The following is an 18,078-nucleotide window of genomic DNA, read 5'->3' as shown; positions in this document are numbered from 1 at the left end:
TGTCCAGTCTGCCATCAGAGCACAGCACAGTCAAACTGTCTTCAGAGAGATTGCAGTTCATGTCACCTTCATTGCTTCTGCCATTGCCCTTTATGGGTAGTAGCAGACAAAGCAGCAGCTCCCTGTTAGCAACAATAGAGTCCCGTGTGAAATCAGAAGAAAGCACACTGAGAGCATTTTTAGAAAGCTCGCTGACAGTATCACCATCGTCAGTTGCGTCCTTATCGACTTTTGTTGTGAGCAGAGAGAGCAGGAGATCGTCAACAATACCTTTAGTCTCCAGCGTGGCATCGAAGCAAAGCACAGTTGAACAGTCTTTTGCAAGTTCATTGCTGCTGTCACCATCATCAATTGCAGTATTGTCAACTGATGGTATTAGTATGGAAAGCAGGAGATCCTTATCACCAGTAAAAGTGTCCAGTTTGGCATCGGATGAGAGTACAGTGAAGGCCTCTTCAGAGAGGTCATTCCTGGATGCGTCATCCTCGGCAGTGAAATCGTCGACTTTTGATGTGAGCAGTGCAATCAGTGTATCCCCATCCTCCATAGTGGTATCCAGTGAGACCTCGGAGCAAAGGACAGTTGAGGTGTCATCAGGAAGGTCAGTGTTGGGATCACCTTCATTGCTAACACTTTTGCCTACTTTAAGTGTGAGCAGAGAAAGGCAGAGATCGTTGTCTTCAATAGTAGCTTCCAGTCCTTCCAGTCGGCAATCAGGGCACAGCACAGTCAAACTGTCTTCAGAGAGGTCAGAGTTCGTGTCACCTTCACTGCTTGTGATATCGTCCACTGTGGTTAGTAGCAGAGAAAGCAGCATCTCCCTGTTAGCAACAATAGATTCCAGTGTGACATCGGAGGAGAGTACACTGAGATCATCTTTAGAAAGCTCATTGCCAGTATCACCATTGTCAGTTATGTCCTTGTCGACTTTTGTTGTTAGCAGAGAGAGGACGAGATCGTCATCAGCAGCCTTAGTCTCCAGTGTGGCATCAAAGCAAACAAAAGTTGGACAGTCTTTTGCAAGGTCATTGCTGCTGTCGCCATCATCGGTTGCAGTATTGTCGAGTGATGGTATTAGCAAGGAAAGCAGCAGATGGTTGTCACCAGTAATAGTGCCCAGTTTGGCATCGAATGAGAGTACAGTGAAAGCGTCTTCGGAGAGGTCATTGCTGGAAGTGCCATCCTTGGTAGTGAAATCGTCGACTTTTGATGTGAGCAGTGCAATCAGTGTATCCCCATCCTCCATAGTGGTATCCAGGAAGACTTTCGAGGAAACGACAGTTAAGATTTTATCAGAAAGGTCAATGTTAGGATCACCTTCATCGCTAGCATTTTTGCCTACTTTGAGTGTGAGCAGAGGTAGCCAGAGCTCTTCATATTCAATAGTAGCTTCCACTCTGTCCAGTCTGTCTAGTCTGCCATCAGAGCAAAGCACATTTATGCTGTCCTCAGAGAGAACAGAGTTGGTGTCACTTTCATTGCTTGTGCCATCGTCCACTGTGGGTAATAGCAGAGAAAGCAGCAGCTCCTTGTTAGCAACAATAGAGTCCGTTGTGATATCAGAACAAAGCATACTGAGAACATCTTTAGAAAGCTCATTGCCAGTACCACCATCGCCAGTTGCGTCATTGTCGACTTTTGTTGTTAGCAGAGAGAGGAAGAGATCGTCATCAGCAGTTATAGTCTCCAGTGTGGCATCAAAGCAAAGTACAGTTGGACAGTCTTTTAAAAGTTCATTGCTGCTGTCACCATCATCGGTTGCAGTATTGTCGACTGATGGTATTAGCATGAAAAGCAGCAGATCGTTATCACCGGTAATAGTGTCAAGTTTCCCATCGGATGAGAGTACAGTGAAGGCATCTTCAGAGAAGTCATTGCTGAAAGGGTCATCCTTGTTAGTGAAATCGTGGACTTTTGATGTGAGCAGTTCAATCAGTGTATCCTCATCCTCCATGGTGGTATCCGGTAAGACATCGGAGCAAAGGACAGTTGAGGTGTCATCAGAAAGGTCAGTGTTGGGATCACCTTCATCGCTAGCATTTTTGCCTATTTTGAGTGTGGGCAGAGAAAGCCAGATATCGTCATCTTCAATAGTAGCTTCCAGTTTGTCCAGTCTGCCATCAGGGTACAGCACAGTCAAACTGTCTTCAGAGAGATCAGAGTTCGTGTCACTTTCATTGATTGTGCCATCGTCCACTCTGGGTAGTAGGAGAGAAAGAAGTAGCTCCCTGTTAGCAACTATAGAGGCCAGTGTGACATCAGAAGAAAGCACACTGAGAGCATCTTTAGAAAGCTCGTTGCCAGTATCACCATCGTCAGTTGCGTCTTTGTCGATTTTTTTTGTTCGCAGAGAGAGCAAGAGATCGTCATCAGCAGTTTTAGTTTCCAGTGTGGCATCAAAGCAAAGCACAGTTGGACAGTCTTTTGCAAGTTCATTGCTGCTGTCACCATCATCGGTTGCAGTATTGTCGACTGATGGTATTAGCAAGGAAAGAAGGAGATCGTTATCACCAGTAATAGTGTTCAGTTTGGCATCGGATGAGAGTACAGTGAAGGCGTCTTCAGGGGGGTCATTGCTGGAAGCGCCATCCTCGGTAGTAATATCGTCGACTTTTGATGTGAGCAGTACAATCAGTGTATCCCCATCCTCCATAGTGGTATCCAGTAACAGTTCAGAGGAAAGGACAGTTGAGGTGTCATCAGAAAGGTCAGTGTTGGGATCATCTTCATCGGTAGCATTTTCGTCTACTTTGAGGGTGAGCAGAGAAAGCCAGAGATTGTCATCTTTAATAGTAGTCTCCAGTGTGTCCAGTCTACCATCAGAGCACAGCACAGTCAAACTGTCCTCAGAGAGATCAGAGTTCGTGTCACCTTCATTGCTTGTGCCATTTTCCACTACGGGTAGTAGCAGAGAGAGCAGCAGCTCCCTCTTAGCAACAGTAGAGTCCGTTGTAACATCAGGAGAAAGGACACTGAGAGTATCTTTAGAAAGCTCGTTGCCAGTAAAACCATCGTCAGTTGGATCCTTTTCAACTTTCGTTGTTAGCAGAGAGAGCAAGAGATCGTCATCAGCGGTTTTAGTCTCCAGTGTGACATCAAAGCAAAGCACAGTTGGACAGTCTTTTGCAAGTTCGTTGCTGCTGTCACCATCATCGGTTTTAATATTCTCGACTGATGGTATTAGCAGGGAAAGCAGCAGATTGTTATCACCAGTAATAGTGTCCGGTTTGGCATCGGATGAGAGTACAGTGAAGACGTCTTCAGAGAAGTCACTGCTGGAAGGGCCATCCTCGATAATGAAATCGTCGACTTTTGATGTGAGCAGTTCAATCAGTGTATCCCCATCCTCTATATTGGTCTCCAGTAAGACTTCGGAGCAAAGGACAGTTGAGGTGTCATCAGAAAGGTCAGTGTTGGGATCACCTTTATCGGTAGCATTTTCGCCTACTTTGAGTGTGAGCAGAGAAAGGGAGAAGTCCTCATCTTCAATAGTAGCTTCCAGTCTGTCCAGTCTGCCATCAGAGCACAGCACAGTCAAACTGTCTGCAGAGAGAGCCGAGTTTGTGTCACCTTCATTGCTTGTGCCATCGTCCAGTGTGGGTAGTAGCAGAGAAAGTAGCAGCTCCCTGTTAGCAGCAATAGAGTCCAGTGTGACATCAGAACAAAGCACATTGAGGGCATCTTCAGAAAGCTCGTTGCCAGTACCACCATTGTCAGTTGCGTCCTTGTCGACTTTTCTTCTTAGCAGAGAGAGCAAGAGATCGTCATTAGCAGTTTTAGTCTCCAGTGTGGCATCAAAGCAAAGCACAGTTGGACAGTCTTTTGCAAGTTCATTGCTGCTGTCTCCATCATCGGTTTCAATATTTTCGACTGATGGTATTAGCAGGGAAAGCAGTAGATCGTTTTCACCAGTAATAGTGTCCGGTTTTGCATCGGATGAGAGTACATTGAAGACGTCTTCAGAGAAGTCATTGCTGGAAGTGCCATCCTCGGTAATGAAATCATCGACCTTTGATGTGAGCAGTTCAATCAGTGTATCCCCATCCTCCATAGTGGTATCCAGTAAGACTTCAGAGGAAAGGACAGTTGAGGTGTCAGCAGAAAGGTCAGTGTTGGGATCACCTTCATTGCTAGCATTTTTGTTTACTTTCAGTGTGAGCAGAGAAAGCCAGAGAGCGTCATCTTTAATAGTAGCCTCCAGTCTCTCCAGTCTGCCATCAGAGCACAGCACAGTCAAACTGTCTTCAGGGAGATTAGAGTTCGTGTCACCTTCATTGCTTGTGCCATCGTCCACTGTTGGTAGTAGCAGAGAAAGCAGCATCTCCCGGTTAGCAACAATAGAGGCCAGTGTGACATCAGAACTAAGCACACTGAGAGCATCTGTAGAAAGCTCGTTGGCAGTATCACCCTCGTCAGTTGCGTCCTTGTCGACTTTTGTTGTTAGCAGAGAGAGCAAGAGATCGTCATCAGCAGTTTTAGTTTCCAGTGTGGCATCAAAGCAAAGCACAGTTGCACAGTCCTTTGGTAGTTCATTGCTGCTGTCACCATCATCAGTTGCAGTATTGGCGACTGCTGGTATTAGCAGGGGAAGCAGCAGGTCATTATCATCACCAATAGTGTCCAGTTTGGCATCGGATAAGAGTACTGTGAAGGCGTCTTCAGAGAGTTCATTGCTGAAAGTGCCCTCCTCGGTCATTAAATCGTCGTCTTTTGGTGTGAGCAGTTCCATCAATGTATCCTTATCCTCCATAGTAGTATCCAGTAAGACGTCAGAGCAAAGAACAGTTGAGGTGTCGTCAGAAAGGTCAGTATTGGGATCACCTTCATCGCTAGCGTTTTCGTCTACTTTGAGTCTGAGGAGAGAAAGCCAGAGATCGTCATCTTCAATAGTAACTTTCAGTCTGTCCAGTCTGCCATCAGAGCACAGCACAGTCAAACTCTCTTCAGAGAGATCAGAGTTCGTGTCACCTTCATTGTTGGTGCCATCGTCCACTGTGGGTAGTAGCAGAGAAAGTAGCAGCTCCCAGTCAGCAACAATAGAGTCCAGTGTGACATCAGAACTAAGCACACTGAGAGCATCTTTAGAAAGTTCGTTGGCAGTATCACCATCGTCAGTTGCGTCCTTGTCGACTTTTGTTGTTAGCAGAGAGAGCAACAGATCGTCATTAGCAGTTTTAGTCTCCAGTGTGGCATCAAAGCAAAGCACAGTTGGACAGTCTTTTGCAAGTTCAATGCTGCTGTCACCATCATCGGTTGCAGTATTGTCGAGTGATTATATTAGCAGGGAAAGCAGGAGATCGTTATCACCAGTAATAGTGTCCAGTTTGGCATCGGATGAGAGTACAGTGAAGGCGTCTTCAGAGAAGTCATTGCTGGAAGGGCCATCCTCGGTAATGAAATCGTCGACGTTTGATGTCAGCAGTTCAATCAGTGTATCGTCATCCTCCATAGTGGTATCCAGTAAGACTTCGGAGCAAAGGACAGTTGAGGTGTCATCAGAAAGGTCAGTGTTGGGATCATCTTTATCGGTAGCATTTTCGCCTACTTTGAGTGTGAGCAGAGAAAGCCAGAGATCGACATCTTCAATAGTAGCTTCCAGTCTGTCCAGTCTGCCATCAGAGCACAGCACAGTCAAACTGTCTTCAGAGAGATCGGAGTTCGTGTCACCTTCATTGCTTGTGCCATTGTCCACTGTGGGTAGTAGCAGAGAAAGCAGCAGCTCCCTGTTTGCAACAATAGAGCCTAGTGTGACATCAGAACAAAGCACACTGACAGCATCTTCAGAAAGCTTGTTGCCAGTATCTCCATGGTCAGTTGTGTCCTTTTCGACTTTTGTTGTTAGCAGAGAGAGCAAGAGATCGTCATCAGCAGTTTTAGTCTCCAGTGTGGCATCAAAGCAAAGCACAGTTGGACAGTCTTTTGCAAGTTCATTACTGCTGTCATCATCATCGGTAGCCGTATTGTCGACTGATGGTATTAGGAGGGAAAGCAGCAGATCATTATCACCAGTAATAGTGTCCACTTTGGCATCAGATGAGAGTACAGTGGAGGCGTCTTCAGAGAGGTCATTGCCGAAAGTGCCATCCTCGGCAGTGAAATCGTCAACTTTTGATGTAAGCAGTTCAATCAATGTATCCTTATCCTCCATAGTAGTATCCAGTAAGACTTCGGGGCAAAGGACAGTTGTGGTGTCATCAGAACGGTCAGTATTGGGATCACCTTCATCGGTCGCATTTGTGTCTACTTTGAGTGTGAGTAGAGAAAGCCAGACATCGTTATCTTCAATAGTAACTTTCAGTCTGTCCAGTCTGCCATCAGAGCATAGTACAGTGAAACTGTCTTCAGAGAGATCAGAGTTCGTGTCACCTTCATTGCTTGTGCCTTCGTCCACTGTAGGTAGTATCAGAGAAAGTAGCAGCTCCCAGTTAGCAAGAATAGAGTCCAGTGTGACATCAGAACTAAGCACACTGAGAGCATCTTTAGAAAGCTCGTTGCCAGTATCACCATCGTCAGTTGCGTCCTTGTCGACTTTTGTTGTTAGCAGAGAGAGCAAGAGATCGTCATCAGCAGTTTTAGTTTCCAGTGTGGCATCAAAGCAAAGCACAGTTGCACAGTCCTTTGGTAGTTCATTGCTGCTGTCACCATCATCGGTTGCAGTATTATCGACTGATGGTATTAGCAGGGGAAGCAGCAGGTCATTATCACCACTAATAGTGTCCAGTTTGGCATCGGATGAGAGTACAGTGAAGGCGTCTTCAGAGAGTTCATTGCTGAAAGTGCCATCCTCGGTCGTGAAATCGTCGTCTTTTGATGTGAGCAGTTCCATCAATGTATCCTTATCCTCCATAGTAGTATCCGGTAAGACTTCAGAGCAAAAGACAGTTGAGGTGTCGTCAGAAAGGTCAGTATTGGGATCACCTTTATCGCTAGCATTTTCGTCTACTTTCAGTGTGAGCAGAGAAAGCCAGAGATCGTCATCTTTAATAGTAGCCTCCAGTCTGTCTAGTCTGCTGTCAGAGCACAGCACAGTCAAACTGTCTTCAGAGAGATCAGAGTTCGTGTCACCTTCATTGCTTGAGCCATGGTCCACTGTGGGTAGTTTCCCTGCAACAATAGAGGCCAGAGTGACATCAGAACAAAGCACACTGAGAGCATCTTTAGAAAGCTCGTTGGCAGTATCACCCTCGTCAGTTGCGTCCTTGTCGACTTTTGTTGTTAGCAGAGAGAGCAAGAGATCGTCATCAGCAGTTTTAGTTTCCAGTGTGGCATCAAAGCAAAGCACAGTTGCACAGTCCTTTGGTAGTTCATTGTTGCTGTCACCATCATCGGTTGCAGTATTGTCGACTGATGGTATTAGCAGGGGAAGCAGCAGGTCATTATTACCACTAATAGTGTCCAGTTTGGCAGCGGATGAGAGTACAGTGAAGGCGTCTTCAGAGAATTCATTGCTGAAAGTGCCATCCTCGGTCGTTAAATCGTCGTCTTTTGATGTGAGCAGTTCAATCAATGTATCCTTATCCTCCGTAGTAGTATCCAGTAAGACTTCAGAGCAAAGGACAGTTGAGGTGTCGTCAGAAAGGTCAGTATTGGGATCACCTTTATCGCTAGCATTTTCGTCTACTTTGAGTCTGAGCAGAGAAAGCCAGAGATCGTCATCTTTAATAGTAGCCTCCAGTCTCTTCAGTCTGCCATCAGGGCACAGCACAGGCAAACTGTCTTCAGAGAGATCAGAGTTCGTGTCACCTTCATTGCTTGTGCCATCGTCCACTGTGGGTAGTAGTAGAGAAAGCAGCAGCTCCCAGTTAGCAACAATAGAGGCTAGTTTGACATCAGAACAAAGCACACTGAGAGCATCTTTAGAAAGCTCGTTGCCAGTATCACAATCGTCAGTTTCGTCCTTGCCGACTTTTGTTGTTAGCAGAGAGAGCAAGAGATCGTCATCAGCAGTTTTAGTCTCCGGTGTGGCATCAAAGCAAAGCACAGTTGGACAGTCTGTTGCAAGTTCAGTGCGGCTGTCACCATCATCAGTTGCAGTATTGTCGACTGATGGTATTAGGAGGGAAAGCAGCAGATCGTTTTCACCAGTAATAGTGTCCAGTTTGGCATCGGATGAGAGTAGAGTGAAGGCGTCTTCAGAGAGGTCATTGCTGGTAGCGCCATCCTCGGCAGTGAAATCGTCGACTTTTGATGTGAGCAGTGGAATCAGTTTATCCCCATCCTCCATAGCAGTATCCAGTAAGGCTTCGGAGCAAAGGACAGTTGAGGTGTCGTCAGAAAGGTCAGGGTTGGGATCACCTTCATCGGTACCATTTTCGCCTACGTTGAGTGTGAGCAGAGAAAGGCAGAGATCGTCATCTTCAATAGTAACCTCCAGTCTTTCCAGTCTGCCATCAGAGCACAGCACAGTCAAACTGTCTTCAGAGAGGGCAGAGTTCGTGTCACCTTCATTGCTTGTGCCTTCGTCCCCTGTGGGTAGTAGCAGAGAAAGTAGGAGCTCCCAGTTAGCAAGAATAGAGTCCAGTGTGACATCAGAACTAAGCACACTGAGAGCATCTTTAGAAAGCTCGTTGGCAGTATCACCATCGTCAGTTGCGTCCTTGTCGACTTTTGTTGTTAGCAGAGAGAGCAAGAGATCGTCATCAGCAGTTTTAGTCTCCGGTGTGGCATCAAAGCAAAGCTTAGTTGGAAAGTCTTTTGCAAGTTCATTGCTGCTGTCACCATCATCGGTTGCAGTATTGTTGATTGATGGTTTTAGCAGGGAAAGCAGCAGATCGTTATCACCAGTAATAGTGTCCAGTTTGGCATCGGATGAGAGTACAGTGAAGGCGTCTTCAGAGAGGTCATTGCTGGAAGCGCCATCATCGGTAGTGAAATCGTCGACTTTTGATGTGAGCAGTACAATCAGTGTATCCCCATCCTCCTTAGTGGTATCCAGTAAGACTTCGGAGCTAAGGACAGTGGAGGTGTCATCAGCAAGGTTAGTGTTGGGATCACCCTCATCGGTAGCATTTTCGCGTACTTTGAGTGTGAGCAGAGAAAGGGAGAAGTCGTCATCTTCAATAGTAGCTTCCAGTCTGTCCAGTCTGCCATCAGAGCACAGCACAGTCAAGCTGTCTTCAGAGAGGTCAGAGTTCGTGTCACCTTCATTGCTTGTTCCATCGTCCACTGTGGGTAGTAGCAGGGAAAGCAGCAGCTCCCTGTTAGGAACAATAGAGTCCAGTGTGACATCAGAACAAAGCACACTGAGAGCATCTTTAGAAAGCTCGTTGCCAGTATCATCATCGTCAGTTGCGTCCTTGTCGACTTTTGTTAGCAGAGAGAGCAAGAAATCGTCATCAGTAGTTTTAGTCTCCAGTGTGGCATCAAAGCAAAGCACAGTTGGACAGTCTTTTGCAAGTTCAATCCTGCTGTCACCATCATCGGTTGCAGTATTGTCGACTAATGGTATTAGCAGGGAAAGCAGCGAGGTGTCATCAGAAAGGTCAGTGTTGGGATCACCTTCATTGCTAGCATTTTCGCTTACTAGGAGTTTGAATAGAGAAAGCAGGCGATTGTTTTTCTTTAATAGTGGCTTGAATGTTGGTATCACACTAATGGTTTGGGTTGGTATGAAGAATGCGCTTTGAATCCTTGACGTAGAGGTTTTACGTATCCTATTAGATATGGAGTGTCTCTTTTTTTGTGTTGTTGTTATGGTATGTGTTTTTTATTTATTTTAAATTTGTTTATTAACCTGAAATCACTTGATATTTCAGTATTGGTGCCCTGACAGTTTCTAAACGGGCCTCTCTAGAGTATACGAGAAGCATATCCCTAGGAATATTTCCTTCAAGTATTCAGACGGTTTTAATAACGTCCTCACTTGCTGGTAAGAGTTTATATTTGTATTTGTTTTTTTAGAGGAATGCAGTTGTTGAATATATTAATTAACCCTACTTTTTGAGAAGTTTTTGGTGTGTAGGTTTTTTTCACTTGAAATGGCAAGTAATACGTTTTAAGTGTAAAGTGGGATAAGCGTGTCGCAATATGTTTTATTTAACCATGGATTTTGAAAACTCGCGACACATCATAGTTTTTATCATATGATCCGTATGACTCCGGACGCACAAGTCCACGGGAAACCATAGTGAAAGCTGACGTGTTGAGGGCCGGACGGGTTGTGATGAGCTGGTCCGAGTAAGCCGTCCAGCTCTGCACTCACACGAATTTGTTGCAAAAGCCATAAAGGAAAAAAAGAAAATTTGAGAAAAGGCAGGTTTTTTATTAATTCTGAGTTTCTCGTTCTGACTTGAAAAAACTTGGGGAAAAGATTTTCATTTAATCTTTTTTGTGGTTATCGGGTTTGCGCTGTCTATCGGTCCAGTTTAGGTTGAAAGAAAATTCCTAAAATTTTTTATACCTATCGACGATGTGATAAAATGCTTATTGACCGAGTTTGGTCAGACAGGAAAATATTTAGGTTTTGTTGCGTGCTCGGTCCTTACGTCATGACCTCGAGCCAAATATTTTCCCGGTCGGCCTTCTCAGTCAGTCTTGAGGTACATAGTATTATATGTGGGTTGATATATAGTGGTAATTGATCTGAGTGGAGAGCAGTTTGGGTTGAAATCATACGCGTGATTTCACAAGTATGATTTCAGACCAAAATTGCACGACACGAGGTTCAATTACCACTTTATTACATCCATTTCGAAATCGCGCAAATACAGGACTTGGTAAGTTCAAATATTTTATTGATGCAGTAGTGAGCCGGGATGAAATTGAATTCATCCATTTTTTGGGGAAAAAGAAGAGTTTTGGAAGCAAAAGTTGCAAAATTTGTCATATGATACTCTTTGTCTTTCATTCTCCTGCAATTAGATTGGTTGCTCAAGCAAGTCTTGAAATTTGATTGGTTGTTTTGTTCTTAGTGTGGCGTGCTCTTTGGTTGGGAAAAAGATGCGATTTAAAGCAAAAAAATGGTGCAGATTACAGGGACCACCAGTGATTTCAAGATGGGTGTAATAATATCTGTAATTTGGTTTATCTTTTTAGATGTTAATGAATGCCTAAACAATCCATGTGACCAGAATGCTCTATGTACAAACACTAAGGGATCTTTCTCTTGTTCATGCAAAGAGGGATTTACAGGGAATGGAACATATTGTCGAGGTAATTTTTGTTCAGCTTTCCATCGGTTCTCTTTTCAGGTTTGCTTTATTTTATAGACAGAAGAATCTTATTTTTATCACAATGTTTGGTGCTGTCCTTAGAAATGAACCTATCAGGGTGAATATTAGATGAAAAATGAATACGCATTTTTATCTTAGAAATAAACGAATGCGATCTCTCACCGTGTCGGCAAGATCAGGTTTGTGACGACTTCGTTGGATACTATGAGTGTAGATGCCCACCGGGACTAATCCAGCTAGAAAACAGTGGCATCTGCGAACGTAAGTACCAAAATAGTAAATAACATTTTAAAAGTAGAGGGGAAAGGTCCAAGCCACTGTCGGCTGATGATTTTGTAGAAATTAAAATCGAGAGGAAATTTGTTGAAGGTAGCCGATGAGGTATACTAAATTATCTTTAAGAATTTTTCTTCATAGTAATTTAGAGAAATCTTACACTAGGGCTCCAATGCCTGTCTGTCGTCAATTAAGGAAGGGCTACAAGGCTTGTGTCGTTGAATTTATTCGGTTGATAGGCTATGGTCATCATAAATAATACTGTTGAAGTTGTTTGTTTGTGAAAATAAAGGAATCTTATATCTTCATGGGATACTTATAAGATGCCAAGTTGAATCTCTTTTTTTACATAGCTACTGAGACTTTTGAAGCAACGATGAAAATAACTGGTGGCGACTTCTCAACATATACCCTGGCTTTGGACAATAAGACCTCTCCTGAATATAAGGAGCTGAAATACGAAATAATATCTGCGGTAAGAACTTGTATCGAGTTCAATGGTCACTGTTCAATTGTGGCTTTGACCTTAGTTAACTGTACCGCTGAAGTTTCTTCATCAATGCTTTCAATTACCTTGACATACAGGTGAACGAGACTTACAGGAACTCGGAACTTGCATCAGTTTACAAGGGATGTGAAGTTCTTGGATTTAGGTAGGAAAGAAGGGTCGTAAGTTAGAGTGAAATTTAGGTGGCAAATAGCCTTACGTTTTTATGGAAGATGCAATAGTTCAATTAAAAACTACGAAAAACATGCTTGTTTTAATAGAGTGAAAAAAGATGATTGTTTCTTGAGCGTTGAAAGACGTTAAATATCTTGAGAAAAAACCTCATTTGTCATTTAAAGATTGAAGTTTCCCGATGTTCTCTTGCGTTCTTATCATGTCCAGTTTAGATTTTCCTTTTCAGTCAAAAAAATATTCTCCTGCTATCAAATAAGCATGTAAATACATCGATGGCAGTGTATATCATTAACATTCCACGAAAAAGAGTATGACTATCATGGAAAATATTCAACTCACTTGTAGATTTTTATCGTTTGAATGAAGATTAAGTTTTTGCATTTGACTCCTTCGAACTTCTTCTTCAGAAATGGTAGCGTGGTGGCTGACTATCTGATCCACTTTGAACCAACCAAAAATGACACTGTTCTTCCTACAGCAAGAAGGATTTTAACAGATGGCGTCAACAACACGCGGAATACTTCGAACTTTAGGGCGTTCAGAGTGGATATAGAGACTCTTTTTGTAGAGGGTGAGCTAAGAATCAAAACTCGAGTCAACCATTTCATTCTAATGTATACGTCAGAGTCAGTGCACAGTTGATTGACATCTGTAGTGTAGTGTTGCTTGTTACTGTCAATTATATAACCACATTTCAGTGACTGCCCGTGAACGCCAATCTTTCCACACTGAGTTAGTTATTTTTTATTTTAGATTATAACGAATGTCTAGATGAGAAAACAAATGATTGTGACCAAAATGCTATCTGCAAAAACACAGTGGGATCATTTGAGTGCTTTTGTAAAGTGGGCTATGCTGGAAATGGCAAAACGTGTCAAGGTAAGGAAGACAAACAGATAGAAAAACAGGCAGACAACAGAGAAACTGACAGACAGATAGAGATTTACATGTATTTATTCTTACTTAGATATTGATGAATGTACAAATACATCGCTACATAACTGCAACTTCAATAGTCCTGGAGTCACGTGTCTTAACACATTTGGATCATATCAGTGCACTTGCAAAGAGGGATACTCCGGCGATGGTGTTACGTGTAACGGTATGTCGTTGTCAAGGAACAATAGTTTTATTTTATATCTAGTTTTTTTGCTAATGAAAGAAGATTGTAACATAAGTTTCAACTATGTACTTGATGCTATGTTGCCTTTGGTAGGAAAATGGGTAGAAAGGTGCTTACACCTGTTAAGTTAAGCAACCTTCAAAACACACTTCAACCAGTACTAAGTCATCCCAGCACAGGGCGATCCAGTTATTTCAGTAGACAGAAATGCAAGTCCTAATCGGGCCAATCCCCTTTTTGATAACTTTTTAATTCAGGGCGTGAAATTAATTTTTTCTAATAGCCACTTGGCTCCTAAATTCTTCAAAGTGGTAGCCAATTCAAAAAAAGTTGATCGCCATTTTCAAAGCCAAACAAAACCTTTTTTTACGCTGTCATCGTTCCAGAAATTAAGTTAGGGAAAAGATCTTTAACTTGCCACAAAGTGGACTCTAGGATGGATGATATGCAACGTTTAAGCTCACCTAAATCCAAGATGGCGTCTAGTTATCGATCGAGATGCATGTGCTACGTTTTGGAAACAAACTTAACGAGGAAGTTTTCTGCGGATTTGTCTTTGCAAATCTTAATAATTCTCTATATCTCTAGGTAAGGTTATGAGGAAACATTCTAGTCGCCAATTTGGCGACTAATTTTCAGGATTTGGTCGCTAAAGTGAAAAATTTAGTCGCATTGGCGCCTGTATTAGGCACAATTTCACACCCAGTTAAATTGTCTGTATATGTATGTCTTTACAAACCTATTTTGACTGGTTAGTGAAATGAAAAATTTGAGTTTCATGATACTCGATAACAGTTTCAAATTCCTTTTTTTCACCTTCAAAAACCTTTTTCTGTTGGTTGATTAGATTGGTAATTATTTTATTCAACCAATAATTCCTCTGATTCATCATTTCTTGAGTTAAATTTGGATATTAAGGACATGCCCACCCATCTATGAGGGATGTAAATTTTTCAGATACAACAATTTCACTCATAATGGTTTCATTTTTTGTAATTTTAGTGATCAATACCTGTACGTCGGGAACCCACAACTGTCATCCGAATGCCACGTGCTACTCGTTAACAGGCTCTGCGTTTAGATGCATCTGTAACGAAGAAATGAATTACTTTGGAAATGGAACATATTGCTTTGGTAAATACTTTGTATATCATGGAGTTGTAAATTACAGTAATATTGATCTTTTTTCCCATTGAGTATCTTGCTACGTTTTAAATGAAGTAGAAACCTTGAAGCTTTACTTTACGAAAGGACCCAAACACAATTTGGAATCTCTGGAAGTTTGAGAGATGATAATTAAAAATCGTTTTTTTCTTGAGTAAATTTTCTGGAAATTACGTTTAACTAAGTTTGAGTCAATGAGGTTCTTCCACATCACACATTTTTAAAATCGTGCAATAAATTATTATTATACTCTGGTTGTTAGCTGTATTGACCTTCAAACTTAGCCTCGCTGAGATCTTAGTGAGGATTACTTTCTCGTCTTTTCTTACAGCGGGATGTCCTACTAATCACTGTGAAAATGGAGGAACGTGTATTATTTCGACAGTGGGAAACATTTGCAGGTAGGATGGCACTAGTTGAGCAGGGCATAACCTTTAGAAAAACTGCAGTCACCAAGATATGAGTTTTTGGATCAATTACTCGCCTCATTTCAAATCAAGTTTAAGAACATATCATTTTGAATGGATATTGAAGTTGGACTGCAATACATGTAACTTTAATAAGTAATACAAGATCTGTTTCCTTTTCTACTCCGTGAGAATGTAACCATAAATTCTTATGATTCTGCTTTTTTTACAAATTTTAAGGTCACAAAGTAACCAATAATGGCTTTGAATTTACGTTAAAAAGCTCTGTGATTGGTCTAGAAACTCCACGTCGCACTTTTAAGACACGAAATGAAATGTCATATTCAATTGAGACTCTTTCGCAAGCTGTTGACTGAAAGTAGTGATTCCTTTTAACTCTACTTCTGAACAATTCGTAATACTATCTTAATGAAAGTGATACAATTTTGCCAGAGTAACGTTTTTTTAGCTTGTAAATCTATTTCTTTTAACTCAGATGTCCACGAGGTTTCTATGGCGACCGATGTGAATTAGGAGCAGAGCTGACCAGTTCTCCTCCCATAGACTCAGGTAGAATTTTGTGTTCCATCGATAGAACATGATTTAAAGTCTGCTGTTATTTCCAGAAGTCACAAGGTCTCATGGAAAACCTTTTTTTTTATGAGTGCCATGAGTTGATTCTATGCATCACTCTTTCTTTCAGTCAATATGTGGTTATTAGTGATTGTCCTTGCCTCAGTTTGTGGGATCTTGTTGTTCGTTTTACTTATCGTCATGATTTGCTGCTGCCGAAGGAGGTGAGAAGTTGTTTATTTGTTTATTTGAGAACATTTTTTTAGATCTTGTGGAACCAGTCTCGTTAATTTCCCGTTACAGCAAGAAGGTAACGCCTCCCTCCCTAAGAAAAAAAAAAAAAAAAAAAAAAGGTGTCAGTTTGCGGTTCTAGTTGATGTTAATATGATTACCCGTCTATTTTTCATAGGCGACGTGATGATGATCTACCGGGAGGTACTCCTGTAAGAGTTAAAAAATATCGCCCCACTCGGAAATCTGGAGCCGATTTTTTTGAAACAATCGACGAAGACTTCACCATTCCAGGCAGACGATTAAGGGCAACTCCACCATCTGCGTCTTTCCGTGAGGTCGCCAACGGACTGGGAGCTGCTAATCGCGCTATGGAACAGCTTCCGAGAGTGAGTCAACAGCATTCCCAGGCTGTGCAGGCCAGAGGATCCAACCAAAACTTGGAACCTTCGTATGATGATCTCGTTTTTGATGAATTTCTTGAAAATGTGGTTAGTATGAGGAAAAAAAGTTACCTTGAAAGTATATGCGCAAATAGATTTTGATACTGGACACTCCATGAAACATACCCTGCTAAAGCAGTTTTTCCCGTAAGCGAAGTAAAGGTTTCTTGTTAAAACAATGAAAAAGACTTAACTAACAGTAAAGAGAGGAAAACATGAAAAAGGTTAATCCTGAAATTCTTACAAAAGGTGGGTATAAAAAGTTGATTGTAATTCAAAGTTTTGACCTTTAAGAGAGCTTTAAATGTTTTTGTATATATGTGCATCATGTGCTACTCTTGGAAACTTTTTGAATTAAGAATTCTTGGAAAAGGATGTTATAATATAGAGTAAAACCAACCTTATAAAAGCAATACCAGCTGTTGGTGTCATTGTCGTTTGAAAAACTTAAGATATAAACTTCCCTTAACTTCTTTTAATTCCATTTCTTCCTCTTACTCCACTAATTCAGAAGTCTTTTGAAGATCTCAGCGGTTCGACTGAGAGCTAACAATTACGTGCCAAGTAAGTAACGCTAATAAAACTTTAGATACGATCACGATCACGATCACGATCACGATCGCGATCACGATCACGGCTGTTATCAACAAACTTTTCATATTTTAAACCCATTATAATATAAAAAATTACAGCAATTAATTTAATTGTAAAATTAAAAAAAGAACATTGTACAATTTTCCCCACATTTTAAAATCTAACATGCTCTGTTCGACTAAGCTAAGATTATTAACTCTACCTAAAATTCCAAGTCTTCACTCTCCCCATGTCGAGTACTCTCCAAGTATCCTGTGACAGATAGCTGCCTAGTTTCTGGACCTCTTTATTTCAATGCGTATATCCGTTTTGGTTCTGTTACGGAATGAAAGCGAGGTTCGCTTCGGTATGGTTGACCAATTAAAGGTTTAGAAAAAAGAGTAGGTTATTCGTCCGAGGCTAATATGAGAATTTCCTAACTGGTCGAGTAATAAACTCGATATTTCCTTCGCAGAGGTGTAGGGTAAACCTGATACTCTGTACTGTTGTGTCATATTTATTAAACACGTCGTATAACGTATAGTATCTCATACATTTAGTGACTCTTCTTCTCTTGAGGATGGGATGGGGTTGACTGTAGATAGCAGGCGCTTATCTATTTATTCATTCCATTTACACTGTGGTTTGTCATTTTTTAAGGGTCCTTGGAAATGACCTTTCAAGTGGTTCTGAAGGCGCAGCGAACAATAACATTTATGTCAGGGATTGGGCGTTATAGAATGAAATATCATAACATTATTATGTGTAAAAGAGGATAAACTATGATCAGAGTTTTAACCTTTGAGTGAAAAGAATTCGCACTTTAGAAGTTTTTTTCCAAGTTAATTCTGTTGTGAACAATCGCCATAAGAATACTGAGTTCCAGTTCGAACGAGTATAACACTTCATCTCTCCTGGAGAGAGATTTATTGCGCTTTTCAGTTTTAGATTTTTCTGTATCTAGAAATATATTTGTTTTAACTGTTATTATACAAATCTTATATAAGATTTATTATGTTACTGTGTAAAAAAGCACACCTTAGAGTCGACAAGTAATATATAGCTATTTTTGTAACGTCAAATGAACGTGTGTAGACATGTATCAAGCCTTTCTATGAATTAGAGTCCATTGTGTCACCAGTTTCGAGTTGTAAGTTTTCCAATATTTTCTAATGTAAAAAGAGTTTGAAAGACTATCATGCCTCGTGACAAGAATAGTTGAGAATGCTTTTGGATGACTCTGGGAATTATAAAAGTATCGAAATTTTGTGAGTCAATGCTCTCAGCAAATAGTATTTTTGTAATTTTGTCATTTAGCTGTGAATAGCGATTTGCGTAGAAAATGCGATGCAATTTTGACAATTAAAAGCTTCTTTGTTGTACTTTTGTATATTCGTATTTCAATGTATTTCAATAAGGTTGGTATATGTTCAGT

The 18,078-nt window shown here is 41.4% G+C and overlaps 1 protein-coding gene across 2 annotated transcripts; it reads left to right on the top strand.

Annotated features, from left to right (window-relative positions):
• The first annotated feature begins 72 nt into the window (after positions 1 to 72).
• On the top strand, positions 73 to 18,025 carry LOC113670178 (uncharacterized). 2 transcript variants are annotated; one of them, XM_089182845.1, is made up of 15 exons: positions 73 to 9,481; positions 9,756 to 9,868; positions 11,035 to 11,151; positions 11,310 to 11,432; positions 11,801 to 11,922; positions 12,033 to 12,100; positions 12,537 to 12,700; positions 12,883 to 13,008; positions 13,097 to 13,231; positions 14,255 to 14,386; positions 14,748 to 14,817; positions 15,320 to 15,393; positions 15,527 to 15,620; positions 15,806 to 16,118; positions 17,304 to 18,025. In XM_089182845.1, exons 1-15 carry the CDS (start codon positions 93 to 95, stop codon positions 17,316 to 17,318), a joined length of 11,055 nt encoding a protein of 3,684 aa, XP_089038971.1. In that variant the 5' UTR covers positions 73 to 92; the 3' UTR covers positions 17,319 to 18,025. The 2 variants fall into 2 exon arrangements, with proteins under 2 accessions (XP_089038971.1, XP_089038970.1); XM_089182844.1 differs by lacking the exon at positions 17,304 to 18,025 and adding an exon at positions 16,582 to 16,634.
• Positions 18,026 to 18,078: the final 53 nt, after the last annotated feature.

This window comes from Pocillopora damicornis, chromosome 9 (genome assembly GCF_964200805.1).
Source record: "Pocillopora damicornis chromosome 9, jaPocDami1.2, whole genome shotgun sequence".
NCBI lineage: Eukaryota > Metazoa > Cnidaria > Anthozoa > Scleractinia > Pocilloporidae > Pocillopora > Pocillopora damicornis.
The sequence above is the reverse complement of the archived record's forward strand: the minus strand, read 5'-3'. Positions and strand labels throughout refer to the sequence as shown.